Raw genomic sequence first — 19,064 nt, forward strand, 5'->3', positions numbered from 1 at the left:
TATATTTAATTCTGAGTACGTTTGGACTTTTCTATACCAGATAAATAAATACAAAGAACAGAGAACATGGACAAATTATTTTCTCACAAAGCGTGTGATTGTTCTTCTCGTCCCAAGGCTGACAGTGGAGGAGCACATCTGGTTTTACGCACGCCTGAAGGGGCTGTCGGAAAAGCTGGTGAAAAAGGAGATGGAGCAGATGGCGATAGACGTTGGCTTGCCTCACAAACTGAAATCAAAGACAAGTCAACTCTCTGGTAAATTTCATTTCTCTAGCCTTGCTCGGCATATCTGCATGCCAATCACAACTCTGGCCAATCACGTTGAAGGTCCATTTTGCCCGGTGTACTGATTCTGACAGTAGGTTAGAGGTTCGTAAACAAGGACTTCTAGCCAGATTCCTCGGCAATTGTTAGTACTGAGGGGCACCGTGCTTGTGAACATGGAATTGCCGTGTTTGACCTATGATGGCTAATAGCCATTGGCAGACCAGGACCCATTCCACACACACTGGATAATACAATTTCACAGCTGGATTGCATTAAAAGTGCATTATCCAACATGTGAGGAAAAGCTCCTGGCCTCCATAATGCTATCTGCTCTATGCTGAGCTTTTGGCCATTCCCTCATCCCGGAGCAGTTAATTTCACATGTCAACTCCTGCAGGGAGAACTACTTCCTTTTCTCTATCCCGAATTGGTGGCCCTCCTCAGCCTTATTGTTGTGAGAGAATTTATCTTTGTCTTCTTCCCTCCGCAACCTCTGGTCAGTTTTTTCTCTAAACTTAAAAAAGATTTGAATCCAACAAAATCGCCGGGGTATAAACGTTTGAGAGCCAAAGCTTCCTTTGTCAGACAGCCTTTAAGGTACTCCTGGGCTGTAGACTTGTTCTTCCCCCACAGGCCCAACACAGCTACCCCTCTGAAATTCCTTTCTGAAACAAAGACACCTTTTGCATTCAGACAGGTGTGTAGGGGCAGAACCATGAGAGCTTCAGATAAAATTCAATTAAAATTCACATAGCCGGTGTGGTGGAGCAGTTGGATTTGGGTTCAAATCCCTGCTCTGTCTTGCAGCTTGGGGCATTCATTCTCTCCACCAACCTAACCTGTGAGGGAAAAGGGGGGAGGGGGAGAGAAGGCTTCTCCCTCCAATAGGCAGATTGAATTGTACTAGACTAATAAAACTAAATTTTACTAGAGATTAATTCAAGGGGTTGTAATGGCAATCGTTGTATTTTTTTCTTTTATCTTGATGTAAGCTGCCCCGGGCCAACTATGTCAGGTGGGGCAGGGTATCAATTAAAATATAAATAAAGATAAATAAATAAATGCATTCTGTTCCCTGGCTTGGGTTCACAGGTGGCATGCAGAGGAAGCTTTCTGTAGCACTGGCCTTTGTAGGTGGCTCCAAAGTTGTCATTCTGGACGAGCCGACAGCGGGTGTCGATCCTTATTCTCGCCGAGGGATCTGGGAGCTGCTTTTGAAATATCGCCAAGGTATTTGCCCTCGATCTGCTTGCACTGGCGACAACTGGGGCATAACTGCAAACAATGGCATGAAAAGACAGTAGCATCCACCTTTCCACAAAGAGGCCTTTTCCTGTAGGAATGGGCAGAGTATGTCCTCCCTGTGTAACAGATAGAATGCAGCCTTAAAGTGATCAGTCTAACCCAGATCTGTTTACTTCAGCCAACAGTGACTCTCCCATTTTTCAGGCAGAATTGCCTTTCCAGGACCGTTTATGCACTGGGAACTTCACTGCCCCAGCTCTCATGCAGGGGTACAAATCGGGGGCAGATGAGGTGCACCGGGCCAAATGCTCCCCTGTGTGGGTGCAAGAAGAGGTGGAGCAACTTGCCACGACTAAAACTCCAGCCTGCAGCCTGGCATGAAACCTCCAGTGCATAAATGGTCCAGGTGTCCAGTGCTAGAGGTCTGTTCAGATAAAAAGCCCAGGGTTTGGACCAGGGGCATTCTGTGTGACTAAATACCGGATAGTAATGACATTAATCCATGTTGCAGATCAATGCTGCTAATTTCAATAGGTTTTTACTTTAATTAGGTTATTGTTTAATGTTCATATTTTATTGCTGTTTACGTGTTTGTTGCGGATCAGTTATGTACGTACACTGCGCTGAGCTGGTCTTGGAAGGGTGGCCCAAGAATCCAATTTAAATAATCAATTAAATAAAAAAAATAGTACAGTTTGTGGGGGGAAATACCCAAATGAGTTCTGATTAAACTTGACTGGCAGCCTTCATCTTTGAGAGATTAGAAGCAGACCCTTGCTGTGTGCACTAGATGGAACCCCCCTTTTGTGTTAGAGGAGAGAAACTGTGTTTTTCACAGCATGGAGCAACCTGTCTTGCTCTGAAGCCGTCTCTTTTGCATCAATTTACTGGAATCTCTTTGAGTCTTGGGAGAACATCTTCATAGGTGCATCCTTACTAGTTTCCAACCTTAGATTCAAATAAGTAGCCGTGTTGGTCTGAATAAATAAAATAAATAAAATCTAAATAAATAAATAGCACAATAAAATCAGAGTCCAATGGCACCTTTAAGATCAACAAAGATTTATTCAAGGCATGAGCTTTCGAGTGCAAGCACCCTTCGTCAGACTAAGAACTCCCTACATGACACTGGTAATATATAGCAAAAATTAATTCTGTTACAGTAGCAATTTGTAATTTGGTAGCCAGCATGACTTGGTACAGAAGACAGGGTAGAAAAGGCACAGAAGGGAAGAGAAACTTTTGTATATGTCTGCACCTTCCACTGACTCTTGGCTGGTAGAGGAGCCCTGCTATTGAGGTGCATCCTGAGTCTGTGCGTCCTCCGGACATAGAAGCCTTTGAGAAGGATTGCTAAGCCGGCTCAACATGTTTGGTTTTCCTGCTTGGCTTCCAGGCCGCACCATCATTCTCTCCACACATCACATGGACGAGGCGGACATCCTTGGAGACCGCATCGCCATCATATCTCACGGCAAATTGTGCTGCGTCGGCTCTTCTCTGTTTCTGAAGAACCAGATGGGCACAGGCTATTATCTGACCTTGGTCAAGAAGGATGTGGACTCCTCTTTGAGCTCCTGCAGAAACAGCAGCAGCACGGTGTCTTTCCTGAAGAAGGTACGGTGTTCTTTCAGAAGCACTCTCTGGTTCCTGCTGATTGAAGTCTAAAAAGGCTCTCGAAGATGAGGCTGCTAGATCCCGGAAGCCCAGTATCTAGTGCAGGGGTAATCAAACTGCGGCCCTCCAGATGTCCATGGACTACAATTCCCATGAGCCCCTGCCAGCAACCGCTGGCAGCGACTCATGGGAATTGTAGTCCATGGACATCTGGAGGGCCGCAGTTTGACTACCCCTGAGATGCACTGGTAAGTGCATAGGACTAAGACCGTGGCAATGTGTGTCCGTCTGGGGCCAGCCACTATCTTTCAGCCTTTCCTACCTCACAGGGCTGTTGTGAGGATAAAATGGTGCCTAGAACTTCTGAAGAAGAGCTGAGATCTAAAAATGTAACAGTGTGCTGCTTGTACATAGAGAGATGCTTAAAATTTCGAATGAGAAATTTGTATTTGTTGTGGGAGAGTACAAAATGTTAAATCTTCTGATGCTACCACTCCTGGGAAATCTGAATATGAGAGGTACAGTAGGGGTACAGTAGGAAAAAAAAAGGCAGGCAGGAAAGAATTAAAGAGCCCCTCCCTCTTCAACATTCGCCACCTTGAAAAATTAACCCCAGTAGCAGCATTTAGAAATGGGGCTTTTTTGGGGGGGGGGATGTTATAAATTGATCGCATGGAATCGTAACAGGTAGCTTGCATCTATGCAGATTGAAAAACAAAACAGCTTTTCAGATCTGATGAGCAACACATGGCCTTTAGAAACCTAGTAGAGTTCCATAAACACGGCTGTGTCTTGGTTGACTTTTAAAGAGACTTGCGATATTTTACGTTTTCAGCCCAGCATTCTGGTTGGCGATAATTGGATTACTTCTTTCTTTTGCAACCAGGATGACAGCGTCTCCCAGAGCAGCTCTGATGCCGGACTGGGAAGTGACCATGAAAGTGACACTCTGACAATTGGTAAGGAACTTAAAAAACATTAAAAGATGTTCAGCTTTCATATTGAGCTCCATATTCTAGTCTTGTATGTCGCTAGAATGTGATTTTTTAAATCAGGGCGAGATAATGAGTATTTTTATGGATAATTTAGCATCCTGATTTGTTCTTCTTTTCTAAAGACGATCAAGCTGGATATTTAATTACTATTGCTGAGTTGCTTTGAAGTCAATAATCACTCCTTAATTCCCTTAGCCTGAAAAAATAATTATTTCTCATCTTTCTGTTCTAAAGTCATAAGCTCTCTCTGCCAATTACTTAAAACCACATTTTACCACTTTTTTCCCAATTCCCTTGTTCCTTTTTTGCTTGTGGAACTCTCCTTAATTCCCTTGCTGTTCCTACGTCATTCTGCCCCTTCTTGTCTATACTAAGTAATGTCTATTAGTTCCATATTCCCCTGGCTCCTCCTTTTGCAAAAGAAAAGCTTCAACTCTGTCTCCTTTTCCTAGCTGGTCCTCTTTGTTGTTGTTTTTTACCTTGGGTAGGCTTGTCTGCTTCTTTATTTGTTGATGTGGAATATCTATTGGCTCGGTCCCTATAGTGGAAATGATAACAGAGGTGACACCTGTTATCCCGCCTTGGGGAGCCCGCCAGTAAACGGCCCGCAGTGGCAGCAGTGAGGGCCAGCACTGAGGCACACTCGTTGCTCTGGCACTGGCACCAGCCTTCTGAGGTTGCTGCCGCCCTTGGGAGAGCAGAGGCATCCTCGGAAAATCCTTGGCGGTGGCAGCGGCACCTGAGAGATGAGCGGCTCTCAGTGCTGGGGCTCACCCCTCAAGGGCCGTGGCTGCCAGTTTTCTGAGGGCCAAAGATAAGGTGTGAAAGGGAGTGGGGGAGAAGGGAGTCTGGGTGGGGTGTCTGAGGGGTGGGTGGGCAGGGACAAAGATTCTTGCCCCTTATGTCGATGTTCCCCATAAGGAAGAAGAATCCTTGTTGGTAGATTTTTAAAATTTATTAAATATACCGCCCTGCTTTGTGGCTCAGGGCAGAATACAGTGAAATTCATGGTGCAATACAGGGAACGTATAGTAATTGAAAACATATAGATTTCTAACAGTGGAAACGCATAACAATAAATTGTTGAACGTTTAACATTTACTTATAACATAATCTTACGACTCACGATTTCGTTTTTCAGTGCTGTAGTTTTGCTGCAAGGTGATAAGAAGGGTCTCTAGGTTCTGGTTGATGGCATTGTTTCATTGGCCTCAACCCAAGGCCTGGTGGGAGAGCTCCATTTTGCAGGCCCTGTGGAAGTGTTTTAGATCCGACAGGGTCTTGATCTCTTCTGGGAGCTCATTCCACCAGGCTTTGGGGGTCTTTGTATCCCTTTGTACAATATGTCATTCAGTGTGTACATCATAGCAGTGTAATCCTAAGAAAAAGTACACCTGACAAAGCCCTTTGACTCAGAAAGGTGTAGCTCTGTTTTGGACTGCGCTGTCAGTCTGCCTACAGGCTCTGTCTCACCTCTTAACTTTGGCACAGCCATCATTCTGTGGTGGCAGAATCTAATGACTGTTTGGTCCTTCTAGATGTGTCCGCAATATCCAATCTCATCATGAAGCACGTCCCTGAAGCAAGGCTTGTAGAGGATATCGGCCACGAACTGACCTATGTTCTGCCATACCAAGCGGCCAGGGAGGGTGCCTTTGTAGAGCTGTTTCATGAGATCGATGACCGCCTCTCTGATCTGGGCATTTCCAGTTATGGCATTTCTGAGACCACTCTGGAGGAGGTATGTGAAAACGTGCTTTTCTGACATTTTCAAAAGCTCTCTGCACGTCCAAGAACAGTCCTCTTGCGTGCGCCTCACGGTTTGCACACAGGCAATGTATTTGTTTTCTTTTAGCCTCTGAGGCATAAGCACACCCATACTGCACTGCAAACTGCTGTTCAGAAATATGCAAACATTAAAATAATTTGTCATGCAGTGCTAGGTTGTTTCTATTTAAAGTCCCCAGTGTTGTCTCCGTGTGTGGACCTAACCACGGCATGTTCAGAACCGCCATCTATGTGTTCTGTGATCTTCCATTACCTCTTAAAAGGTAATTTTATTCAGTGAAGCTCTGCTGAAGTCACCAGAAGGCAGTTTGTGTAGTCCAGAGCTAATGATTTGCCTGTATATTTCACATAAAACCTTGAAATATCAGAGAGAAGGAGAGAAGGGGGGGGGGGGGGGAGGTTCATCCAGGTTTTGTCCATGGCATTCTTATTATATGTGGGGCATTTTCCCCTATAGGAAAGTTTCTTGCTCTGCCCCCCATGTCACTCATAGCCTGAAGTGTCAGCTTTTCTACATAGTTATTTGCTGTCCTTTCCTCTTCCAGATATTTCTCAAAGTGGCAGAAGATAATGGCGTGGATGCAGAGACCTCAGGTAAGTGTGATTTATCAGATGTGACTTTACAGAACACAGCGATGTGTCGAGGTCCCACTGAAACACAGCCCACCCTCTCCAAATGCTGCCCATCTGTATAGCAAAGTCCTGTGGCTACAGTGTTTGAAAACCTTTGGCCATGCAGATCTGCTCAAAGTCATGGAAAGTCTGCAAAGTGTGACATGGGTGTAGACTCTTTTCTCTGCAAGTTGGGCTTATTGTACAGAAAATATGTGTTAGATAGTATAGCTTCCACGTGGAAGCATTATGGTTGGTCTATCTAATGGGCAGAAAACACGTGTTTGATAATATATCTTCCATGTGGAAGCATTGCTTGATGGTTTTGCAGCAGGTTGGTCTATCTGACAGGCCTTTGAGAAGGTTCACAAGCCTTGGGTCAGTATGAGATGAGGTGCTGCAACACGATGTTAATGGTGCATCTCCATCTCCAGCTAGTATAAAAAGATAGTGATTGATTCTGATATACCTGAGTAAGATTCACCTCTCTCTTTAGATGGCACTTTACCTGCTAGAAGAAATCGACATCTCTTTGGAGACAGGCAAAGCTGCCTTCGTCCGTTCACTGAAGATGATGCTTTTGACCCCAATGATTCTGACATTGATCCAGGTGATGGGCAAGAGGATCCTTAGCTTATTTGTCTTCTTGCGCTAGCCACAAATATATATGTTTTATGTAATGGCTAAGTGCTTGTGATGAGTGCCTAAGGGGTGGTTCACACAAGTACCTTTGTCGCTCGATGGCTGCTTTTTTAAGACTTACATGTTTGAATGCGATAGCATAGACCAGGGCAATGTGCCCAGCAGAACCAGTGCCATGGTGGCAGTACCAAAGCCCAACAGAATTAGGTTCACATCTGAGATCTGGCTTAATCAACCAGGGTTTTGTGAAGCCCAGGGGTTTCTTGATGGCTGTCAAAAGCTTTCTCCAGTTGGGTGGAAGTTAATTATTGTTTTAAATTTGTTAAAAATGTATCCAGTGATATGCTCATATATGGTCATGTCAACTTGCTCCCCCCCATGGCCAATGATGGGCTTGGATGGGGTGGGAGGAGGAGGGGCTTCAGATGTATGTGTGTGCACAATTATGTTTCCCAACCATATTCTGCACAATTGTGCCACTTCTGGGGCTTCTTGAAGAGTGTTTAGGGGGTTTCTCGTAAAAAATTTGAGAAAGGCTGAGGTAGGGCATTTCAGCCCCCACCCCCTGCCTAAGGGCAGCTTGCTTGACTCAGGAGAGAGGGCGCGGTCTCACGAGCTGCCCCCCTTGTCCGCAGAATCCCGAGAGACGGACCTGCTAAGCGGGATGGATGGCAAAGGATCCTACCAGGTGAAGGGCTGGAAGCTGACTCAGCAGCAGTTTGTGGCTCTGCTCTGGAAGAGGCTGCTGATCGCCAAGCGCAGCAGGAAGGGCTTCTTTGCACAGGTGAGGGGTGCTGAAGGTTGGAAGCGCTGAATGCCCCAAAGGTGGAACGGCTGCCTTTTTGCTTTGCTCAGATGTTCTCTTGCACGGCCAACATTATATATGCCGCTACCCCAGTGGGGGATGCTCACCATTCCGCCATGCTAGGGGGACTCCTCTGTGTGGGAGGCGGTTAAAATACAGCCCTCCATTATCCTCAGACTCCTGGGAAGTCAGACACTTAATACTTCCTGGATGTACAAATCTTTGCTGAATCTTTGGCGCATGGTGGCGACTTGGCATCAACATTTGAGACTGAAGCATGGTTGCAGTAGCCACTCTTCTTGATAGTATCTGGTACCTGGCAGGCCAAGGCAATGATCATTTATTTGTTACGGTTTTTCCCCCGTCAAGTCACAGGGTTTTCAAGGCAGGAAACGTTCAGAGGTGGTTTGCCATGCCCTGCCTCTGCATCACAAGCCTGGTCTTCCTCAGAGGTCTCCCATCCAACTAGTAGCCATGGCTGACTTTGCTGAGTTTCTGAAATCTGACGAGGTCAGGCTGGCCTGGGCTATCTCAGTCAGGGCTATTTGCCATGTAGCGATAAATATTTGACAGATTCTGACTGCCGGCATGCAGTAAGGCTGAAGAAGTCAGCAGCTGGCTTGCCGTAGATGAAGTGAGATTCAGTTTAATGTCATTCATTTGGCCAGTCCAAACAGGCTCATTTTAGATTTCGATGTCTGGCTTTGATAGAGGTGTTGACATTTGAAAGCAGTCTTCTATATCAAAATCTAGATTTGGGAATTTTTTGAAACTGCAACAGTTTGCTCCCACTGAGCCATTTCTTTGAGTTCAGAAGGATTTCATCACATCAGTGAAACTGGGTCTTGAGTGGTTCAGGTGAAAGGCAAGGGATTCATATATATATTTTAAATAAACTTGTTGCCACGTGTCCTGCAGTGGTATAATGTAACGTTGTAACCACTAGAGAGCAGTGCAGTTGAAGAATTTTAATGAAAATGCTGATTCTATTGGTGGCCACTGAATTTCTGTTTTTGGACAGTTGTTGTGTAGCACTTTTGAAAACAACTTCTTGCCGTTGTCCTTTCAGATTGTTCTCCCAGCTGTCTTCGTCTGCATTGCTCTAATGTTCAGTCTGATTGTGCCTCCCTTCGGTAAATACCCCAGCTTGGAATTGCAGCCATGGATGTATGATGAGCAGTATACATTTGTCAGGTATTTATTAAGCCATGGGCAAGCAGTGAAATTTAGGCACTGTGCTTCTGGCAGGGTTGAATTTCCAGCTAGCCATGTACTTATTAACACTTTCTCCCCCTGCAAAAAAAAATGCTTAGCCACTATCTTCATTTCACATTGCATAGAAATGATACCCTGTTTTGGTCATTAACATTAAATTGCAGAGATGATAGAAGCTGATTCTACCCATTGCACCAGGTCACCTTAGGAACATAAGCTGGTACAGCAGTGATATTACTGTCTTGCCTTACTGTCCAGGGGGGATCATAAGAGGGTTGCAACTTTAAAATAGTAATAAACTCTTCATTCCAATAACAGATCAATAAAATATTTAAAACCCCAAATGTAAAGAAACAATATGGTTGGTTAAAATGCGTCAAGATGCAGCCCTCTTTCACAGAAACATAGAAGGCTCTTAGCTGTTTTTGTAATGCGGATACAAGCAGAGTTCCCTCTAAGCTAGCGGTTCTCAACCACCCTCACTCCGTGACCCCAACGATGGCGGTGGTGGGGGCGGTACATGCACATGTACGGACAGTGTGTGCAGGCGCACAACAATCCAGAGGCAGCAATCTTGCCCTGCCCATTGCCCATTTTTAAGATTCTGCTCAGGATGGGAACTGCTCCACTCAGTAGGGGGAAAGCATGACAGGGGCCACTGGATATAAGCTGGTGTCTCTCTGATGAATCAACAGCAATGATGCTCCAGAAGATGTCGGCACTCAGCAGCTTTTGAACGCTCTCCTCAGTGAACCTGGTTTTGGGACCCGCTGCATGAAAGGACACTCCATTCTGTAAGTGGATTGTTCACAAAACATTTAAAACGGGGATTTGTTTTTTGGGGTTTTTTTTTTTTAAGCTTACATAGGTAAATGGAAGAGCCTCTTGTGGCGCAGAGTGGTAAGGCAGCCATCTGAAAGCTTTGCCCATGAGGCTGGGAGTTCAATCCCAGCAGCTGGCTCAAGGTTGACTCAGCCTTCCATCCTTCCGAGGTCGGTAAAATGAGTACCCAGCTTGCTGGGGGGTAAACGGTAATGACTGGGGAAGGCACTGGCAAACCACCCCGTACTGAGTCTGCCATGAAAACGCTGGAGGGCGTCACCCCAAGGGTCAGACATGACTCAGTGCTTGCACAGGGGATACCTTTACCTTTACCTTTAGGTAAATGGACGCTGCTTTTAGGTACCTCTGGAATTTGTAGGGCTTTTCTTGATGTTTTATTTAGGATTATGTTTGACTAATAATTTAGTTGTGAATTTACTGGCTGTCCTAACTGTCATCTTTTATGCATTTTATGTTTTATTTATTTATGTTGTGAGTTTCCTTGAGTGCCACATAGCAGAAAGGAAGCTAATAAATGTTTTAAATGAAAAATTAGTAGTGTTACATTCAGGATTGTGGTTATTCTAGGGTTGCCAGGCCCACCCCCAAGGAGGCAAGGGTTCCCCCGCTGCTAGGCCCTGCAACCCCACCTCTGATTGGCCTGGCCAGCATGGGGATTTTCAGGAGAGGGAGGGAGGCTCAGGCTACAGTGCCACCAACATGACGACATCACTTCTGGCATGCGCAGGAAGTGACATCACATTGACAATTCACAGTGATGCTGTGGTATCTGGGCAAAAATGCTATGGTAGAAGCCATTTTCGTCATAGAGTTTTTGCCCAAATACCAGAGCATCGCCACAGTGTCACAATGCAATGACATCACTTCCTGTATACATGGGAAGTGATGCAGCCAGATTGCCTGTGATGTCACATGGACCTCCCTCCTATTCACAGTAAACCCCCTCAGCCCTTGCTGGAGGAACCTGGCAATCCAGGTTTATTCCATGATTTAGTAATGTATGGAAACTGCAGAATATGGAAGAGCGGAGCATTCTAGAACATCAGAAGCCTTTTGGAAGGCAGCCATGTTTGTATGTAGCTCATGTGATTGTAAAGAAATGATTGAATTTGGCCTAATTTGATATCAGGTGCCAGAGTTAGATTTGTGTCCAGAGTGTGCCTTCAGTTCCTTTGATCTGTCAGACACGTTTGTGATTTTTTTTGGGGGGGGGGGGGATAGTTGGAATAAAACGTGACAGTTCTTCCTGAGAAAATGAAACCGTACCTGAAGATTGTGGATTTGTTAAATTATTTGTACTCAGATCTGTTTCTGATGCAACTGGCTGTGCTCACAATTACATGTTTGGCCAGTATGTTACATACAGAGTGGCACCTACAGGCTAGAGGCTGAAAAATGTTTATTTTTTGAACATAAAGAATATTCTTGTGTGGTTTCTAACGTGCTTTACCATGCTTTTAACTTTATGGTGTTTTTGTGCATCTTAATTGTAATGGCCTTGGGCCCCACACAATAAATGCCACCCTGCACAACCAATGAATGGAAGGCCAAAAGTGGAGTGCCTGAGTGTGATTCTGGCCATCTCACGCATTCATACATAATGGATAGCAGGAAGTGATGCCCTTTGACCCTACTGACATGCCAGACAAAATAATTTGAGGAAGTTGTTTCCATTCTATTTGGATTTTGTTTCCCTTTTGTGCAGAGATACCCCTTGTTCTGTGGGTGAAGAGGACTGGACCATGAGTCCTGTGCCTGAGACAGTAATGGAAATCTTCCAGAATGGCAACTGGACCATGGAGAATCCTTCCCCATGCTGCATGTGTAGCAACGACAAGGCCAAAAAGATGCTTCCGACGTGTCCTCCAGGGGCCGGTGGGCTGCCTCCTCCCCAGGTACTCCCATCACCCGCATGATTTTCCGTTCTGGAACATGAAAGTTGTGATGAGCATGTGTAACTGACTATTTCCTTTCCAAAAGCACTTACAAACATTATCGTTGCCTATTTATATAGATATATCTGATGAAATTTAAAAGTCCTATATATCTATTTCCCAAGTGTGGATCAGGGCCATGCTTGCAAAAAACAGATTTTTTTTTTGTAAACTTGGGTGACTCACAAGTTTACATAAATCTGTAATCTTCAAAAACACATACTGGGGTGTGTGTATTAAATCCCCCCCCCCCAAACTCAGAGAATTCACGTGTATACAACGGTCATTGTTGGAGCCCAGGAATTGTGCTGAGCCCAGCGGGAACTGTGGTGGAACTGTGGAGCCATGGTGGGTCTAGTTGGAGCCCTGCTGGGCCTAGCGGCAGCAGCCACCCATCCTGGGACCCCTGCTGGCCCAACAGGGCATGCTGGTAGTAGTGCATCCTGGGAGTTCCATTGGGCCAGCTGGTGAGAATGGGGCAGCCCCTGAGTTGTGTTGGCACCAGCGAGAAAGTGAGAGGGGGATTCCCTCCAGTGAGAATCGCGGGCCCACCCTTGTAATAGTATATTAATTCAAATTCAAATCAAAATTTATGCAAAAGGAAAAAGACACTTTAAGCTACACACAATTCTCATTCCCATACAGCAGTGGTCCCCAACCTGCGGGCCGCGGCCCGCCGCCGGGCCGCAAAGGCCATGGCACCGGGCCGCGGCTCCCTCTCCCCGCCCCCCCCGCAGTAAAAAACTTCCCAGGCCGCAAGCTTGCGGCCCGAGAAGCTTCTTACTGCGGGAGGGCGGGGAGAGGGAATCAGGGCCGGGCTGCGCCCGTGCAGGCCGCGCCCGCGCAGCCCGATCCGCGGGCACGGCCCGCGGGTGCGGCCCGATCCGCGGGCGCAGCCCGACCCGCGGGCGCGGCCCGACCCGCGGGCGCGGCCGGGTGTGGCTCGATGCGCGGGCGCGGCCTGAAGCGTGGCCATGGCCCGCACGGGCGCGGTCCCCGCGGGCACGGCCCGATGCCCTGCCGGTCCCCAGCCTAATAAAGGTTGGGGACCACTGCCATACAGTCTCATGTGACCCTGTACCCTTTTTATTCCAGAGTAAAAAGTTGCTTTTGTTCCAGTAATTAATCTCCAGCATAAACACATCTATCTAACCGACCTCTAAAATGCTCTAGTTCTGCTCACCAGTCCTCCCTTCTTACGTGCTTTTTCTAAAATGTAGTTGATGATATTCTAGCAGCTGCCAACAGATTTCTGAGGCAAGCTGTTTTGTTATAACTTTTGCCCACAGAAGTATTAAAGGTATTTTGCCACTAATGATGTTCTTGGTTTATCTTTTCGGTGTTCTTCCCCCCACCCATGGACAACAGAGAATACAGAACACCACAGACATTCTTCAGAACTTAACGGGCCGCAACATATCCGATTACCTGGTGAAGACTTATGCAAATATCATTGGAAAAAGGTATCTTCTACATAGTACAGTAAAGAGGTGGCCAAACTGCTGGCAGGAGTTCATGGGAATTATAGTCCATGGACATCTGGAGAGTCACATTTTGACACCCCCCCCAGTGTAGTATTTGTTATTGCTCCTACGTATACGAGGGCCGTTTGCTTAAATTCTGATGAAAATATCCACCAAGAACAATCCTGCCAATGGAACACGACTTTCTATATTTCCTACTCCTACGGCAGCACCAGATGCTCCCCAAAATGTTCCTTGTGGGGGACAGGAGACCCCTAGGAATAGCACAAAGGTCTGAAATCAAAGTGGTGGGGGGTCGGACTGGTGGAAGTCTTCCTCTCCATTGGTGGAAATCTTCCCTGGGATCCAATCAACTCATTATTCAGAATGTTTACCAGACTGGTATTGCTTGTCCTGCAAAATGATCTGATTTTGCCTTGGACATTTTTGGGGGTAACCACTGAATTACCTTTTGGGTGCATGTTTTTCATATGTTGGGAAATACAGCGAATCTCTGCAACGTGTCTCCAAAAAAGAAAGAAAATAAATCTCTCACCAAATTCACATAGGAAATAGACAGTTACCTTTCCATATAGTTTTCTGAATGAGAAACTAGCCCTGTCTTCATTGTCCATAATGCTATACAATTATAGTGAGTGGTTCTCCCCCCCAAAAAAAATTCTTTATGAAGGCAAGGTGCTGAACATTCCCATTTTGAGATCCCCAGCCCACTCACTTGCAGAGCTCCTAATTTCCAATGTTTCTGAAGAAGACAGGCATTTGGTTGAGATCAGACTGCACCTCAACTATCCATCTTGGCCCCCAGCTTGCCCCTACTTGGGGATAGTAATTGTTGGATTTCTCCTCATTGGGCCAGATGTTTCTGACATTGACTTCAGTCTGTTAGCTGGCCCATTGGTCTGTCTTCTTGAAAATGAAATGGGCTTGCAGGAGCTAGTGACAGTAGTCTTAGGCAAATTTTTAAGTTTCTATTATAGTTTTGATGTAACTTTATTGTAATTTGTAATTTGTATTCTTACTGATGTTCCCTGGGTGTCTCTTGCCAGGTGGCTAACAAACACTTTTCTTTTTTGCCTCCATAGTTTGAAGAGTAAGCATTGGGTGAATGAATTCAGGTAAGATAACTTCTTTCTCCTTTAACTTGGTCAGGCTTGTTTATTTTCTTTCATCTGAGACTTCTTTTGGAACAAATCTACAGTACTCTGGGCCAGATGACTGGATCTCTCTACCATTTTAAACATTAAAACCCCACTGTAGGGGGGCAGGGATGGGTGGGTGGACTGATTTGGACCAGGGCAGTGCTGCTGGCAGAATGGAGAATTAAGCCTTTCTGCGTGACCTTTCCCCGAACAAAATCTCCCAGCGCCGTTATGAGACACCAAGCTGGGCTTAGCACTAGCAGTTCTTCCCACGGAGCCTGCAAAAACTCTCTAGTATGTTAACCATAATTTTAATGTGACTTATAGGTACGGAGGATTTTCACTGGGGGCCAGTAGTTCTCTTGTGCTTCCTCCGAGTCAGGAAGTGAATGATGCCATCAAACAAGTGAAGAAGATCCTGGAACTGGCCAAGGTAAGCAGGTTGAAACATCAGCACCAGAATCCCTTGAATGGTTATGGCCTTATGGAATATTGGCTGGCCAGGCATTGCTGCCAAGTTGGCCATGCAGTTAACCAATGTATGGCAGAGATGTATGGCAATGTATGACTCCACACAAATTGCCAAGGAAATAATCCCAGGAGGACAGCTGTGTGAATTTGTTGGTGCAAAAATAAAGAGGAGCCTTGTAGCGCTTCAGTGACTAGCACAATGCTATTCCAAACTCTCATGAGCTAGAAACTATTTCTTTAGAGGCCATGAAGACACTGAATGTTGCACAATTGCATCTCGCCCTGTACTACCTGTTTTTTTTCTGGCCTCTTGGCGGTGTTGCTGGTTCATTTGTTTTCATGCCCACTCGTAAAATAACTACCAGGAGCCACTGAGTGAGCCCTGATTTGAAAAAGTTCATGCTGGAATAAAGCTCCGCTATTCTTTAAGATCCCACAAGACTCCCAGAAAACAAGCAGTTTAATCCAACCATGTACCAACTTGTGATTTTCTTTTTTAAGGGGAGTTCTGGAGAGCGCTTTCTGAACAGTCTGGGGAACTTCATGAAGGGACTGGATACAAACAATAATGTAAAGGTAATTTCTATACCTGATCGAACAGAGCAAGAGGCCCTGGGAATCCACAGCATTGCCTCTCAAACTCTTGGCAGCTGAGATACATCTGCCCCCCTCCCCTCCCCCGAATTAATACTGGTGGCACATTTCACACTTAAAAACTGCAACATTTTACTTTTATTGTATGAGAACTATGTTTAGCGAGCCTCAGAGGAGTGTACCACATGTGCACCTGTATGAGTCTGGATATGGTTCCTGGGTTGGAAGAAAGGCAACCGCCAAGCAGTGATCTTGGGGCCTTCTCAGTCCTGGCCCCAACCTGGTGGAATGAGCTCCCGGGAGAGCTGAGGGACCTGACGGAGCTATCCAGTTCCGCAGGGCCTGCAAAACCTCTTCCGCCAGGTCTTTGGTTGAGGCCAGTCCCAGTTCTAGGGATATCATGGCCCCTCCTCAGTTTCAGCTGTATTACATCGACACTCCCCACCTCTAGGGAGGGATTTCTAGGCCGCCAATACTTTGTGGTTGTAGGGAGTATAATGGGCTTTATGTTGTAAGCTGCCGTGAGTCTTTGGAAAGCAGTGGGATACAAGTCTAATTAATAATAAATAATAAATAATAATAATAATAGTAAATAATAATAAATAATAATAATAATAATAATAATTTCTGAAAAATGTACTAGGAAGCTTCCTCAATAAATGGGTGATCCTGTTACACCTGATGCAAACTCATGATGGAGGAGGCAAGACCAGAGCAGTGAAAGGGCATCGTGAATGAGCACTTTGGGATCGTAGCTCTCCTTAACTATTTAATAAATTCATTTCCTGCAGCACAGTCCTGATCATGCTCTCCTAAGCAAGCAAGTGCCCTGATGAATGGCAAGGGAGAGTGTGCTAAGAGCACAGCGATCAATGTTGCAAACACTTCCCTTAGGCTTGTTACATTTCAGTCTCTTGGCTCACCTCTTGTATTAAGTTGGCCATTAAATTTGGGCAAGGTCTTGGCCAAAGTTACATGAAGCCATTGAGCTCGTATGCCTTGAACCAGCCCCACCCCCTGCTGATTTGAGGGCTCCTGAAACTGAATTGGCCTTTGTATATCTATTTAGCTTAAAGGTCTATACCCCCTCTTCAGAGTCCCATTTGAGGCGCCTTAAAATTAAAATCCACAGTATAAAAACAAGCCATGTTTAAAAAATCAAGACCCAAAGGAGTCTCAAAATGTCTTACAGCAGACACAATCTTCCCACAACAGACACCTTGTGAGGGAGGTGAGGCTGAGAGAGCTCTTAAGAGAACAGCTCAGTCAGAACAGCTCTATCAGGGCTGTGACGAGCCAAAGGTCACTCAGCTTAGCTGCATGTGGAGGAGCGGGGAATCAAATCTGGCACACCAGATTAGGAGCTGCTGCTCTTTAAGCACTACACCATGCTGGCATAATAATAATTTTAAAAAATCCATAAAATAGAAGCAGGCCACTAGAATCAAATTAATAGAATAACAAAGTTGGGAGGGACCTCCTGGGTCATCTAGTCCACCCCCACAGTGCAGGACACTCACAACCCTATCGCTCATCCACTATAACCTGCCATCCCCTTGAATCTTCATAGAATCTTCACTAAAAAGCTGATAAGATAAACTGAGTAAAAAGTTGGGTTTTGGCCTGGTGCTTTTAAAGTAAAGTGAGAGCCTGGCAAGCCTCAGATGCCACCACAGAAAATACCTTATCTCTGGTTGTCCCCCCCCCCCCCACAAACTCCAAAGGCAGAGAAGACACAGAGAACAGGGAGGGCTGGATTGTATGGGGGCAGATGGTCCCATTTCACCCCATGAATGCCTCTGCCCCTTCCCTTTCTTCAGGTGTGGTTCAATAACAAGGGCTGGCACGCCGTTGGCTCCTTTCTCAATGTGATCAACAATGCGATCCTCCGGGCTAACCTGCAGGACGGGGAGAACCCCAGCACCTACGGCATCACGGCTTACAACCACCCCTTGAACCTGACCAAGCAACAGCTGTCCGAAGTCGCCTTGTAAGTCCTGGAAGTGGGATGGGGTGGAGAGAAACAGGCCCCAGGGACAGGGAAGCAAAGAAGAGAACATCCTTCCTTAAAGGACGATCTCTTCAGCAGTTTCTGATCTGTGTGGTCCAATGACATAACCAGGGACTGCAGTTGAAATCAGCCTCTCTCTCTGTCTCTGAGTGGTTCCTCTGGGATTTAGTTGACTTTTGCCTTGCCATGTATCCAATGGATTTGCAAGGCGGTATTTCTCACCCTTTGCTTATTTCGTTTTGCTCTCAGGATGACCACGTCAGTGGATGTTTTGGTCTCCATCTGCGTCATCTTTGCCATGTCCTTTGTCCCGGCCAGCTTTGTGGTTTTCTTGATCCAGGAGCGAGTCAGCAAGGCCAAGCACCTGCAGTTCATCAGTGGGGTGAAGCCGGTTATCTACTGGCTGGCCAACTTCGTCTGGGATATGGTAAGGCTGTATCTGTTTCATTCTCCCTCCTTGATATCTGAAAGAGAGCGTGTACTAGACTAGCAGCACTGAAATGGTCTTTTATAATTTTACTAGATCATGAGAATGGGTTTTGAAAGCTCCCCCCCCCCCATGGCTGCCCAGCAGACACATAGAGGTGGCATTGCCCCCGGGTGTGGCATTTCTGGGCCTGATGGGAAGGCCTGCTTCCCCCCTCCCCCCAGCAGTGGCGCGGCCTTCCCCTCGGGCCTAGAAGCACACAGTATGCTTCTAGGCCCGAGGGGAAGGCCTCCTTCTTTACTCGTGGTGTCCTGTCGCTTCCCTGTCACTTTCTGGCCTGTCCTGGTGAGGGCCTAGAAGCCTTTCTGGCCTGTCCTGGTGAGGGCCTAGATTGTGCCTTCACCCCACTGGCTAGAATTGCTGTCTGGCCTTCTGATTGGCTCCTCACCTGGACTGGTCCCTCCCATTCTCCGCCCACTTAGCCCTTGACGAATTATTGAAGAAGGGAAAGATAATTAACTTTGCTTTGGGTAATGAAAGTGGCGTATGAAAAACAACTCTCGTTCTCCTCCTCCTCTTTGTTTCATCACGGTTAGATTTGCTGAAGCAGTTAGGCACTTGTGTAAAGGGAATGAGGTCCTTCCCTATTTAATTTTATTTAATGCATTCTATTGGCATCCTTTAACTGGGAGCTGTGTTGACTGTGTGTGTCTGTTTTTCACTTGCAGTGCAACTATGTGGTTCCTGCCACTCTGGTCATTATCATCTTCATCTGCTTCCAGCAGAAGTCCTACGTGTCCTCCTCCAATCTACCGGTGCTCGCTCTTCTCCTCTTGCTGTATGGGTAAGGAAAGGCTTTTGGTGGGTAGGTGGGAGGAGCTAAGGAGGGATGAGCGCCAGCTGGGGCTAGAATCGGGGAGGTTCAGGCTCCTTGCTGGGCCAGCAGGAAACTTGCTTGAAGTGACCGTCACTG

General features: G+C 46.2%; 1 protein-coding gene across 2 annotated transcripts in view; it reads left to right on the plus strand.

Moving 5' to 3' along the window:
• The window catches only part of ABCA1 (ATP binding cassette subfamily A member 1), a 112,893-nt gene that overhangs the window by 77,518 nt on the left and 16,311 nt on the right, over window positions 1-19,064 (plus strand). For both annotated transcript variants that reach the window (XM_077345386.1, XM_077345387.1), the window contains exons 21-38: window positions 118-257; window positions 1,362-1,499; window positions 2,911-3,131; window positions 4,018-4,090; window positions 5,665-5,867; window positions 6,460-6,508; window positions 7,023-7,136; window positions 7,804-7,952; window positions 9,043-9,167; window positions 9,884-9,982; window positions 11,737-11,926; window positions 13,334-13,428; window positions 14,532-14,564; window positions 14,916-15,021; window positions 15,561-15,635; window positions 17,474-17,643; window positions 17,914-18,091; window positions 18,820-18,935. In XM_077345386.1, the coding sequence (XP_077201501.1) occupies window positions 118-257; window positions 1,362-1,499; window positions 2,911-3,131; window positions 4,018-4,090; window positions 5,665-5,867; window positions 6,460-6,508; window positions 7,023-7,136; window positions 7,804-7,952; window positions 9,043-9,167; window positions 9,884-9,982; window positions 11,737-11,926; window positions 13,334-13,428; window positions 14,532-14,564; window positions 14,916-15,021; window positions 15,561-15,635; window positions 17,474-17,643; window positions 17,914-18,091; window positions 18,820-18,935 (2,274 nt within the window). The remainder of the gene's footprint in view (window positions 1-117; window positions 258-1,361; window positions 1,500-2,910; window positions 3,132-4,017; window positions 4,091-5,664; window positions 5,868-6,459; window positions 6,509-7,022; window positions 7,137-7,803; window positions 7,953-9,042; window positions 9,168-9,883; window positions 9,983-11,736; window positions 11,927-13,333; window positions 13,429-14,531; window positions 14,565-14,915; window positions 15,022-15,560; window positions 15,636-17,473; window positions 17,644-17,913; window positions 18,092-18,819; window positions 18,936-19,064) is intronic.

Source organism: Paroedura picta, chromosome 7 (assembly GCF_049243985.1).
Source record: "Paroedura picta isolate Pp20150507F chromosome 7, Ppicta_v3.0, whole genome shotgun sequence".
In the NCBI taxonomy this organism is placed as follows: domain Eukaryota; kingdom Metazoa; phylum Chordata; class Lepidosauria; order Squamata; family Gekkonidae; genus Paroedura; species Paroedura picta.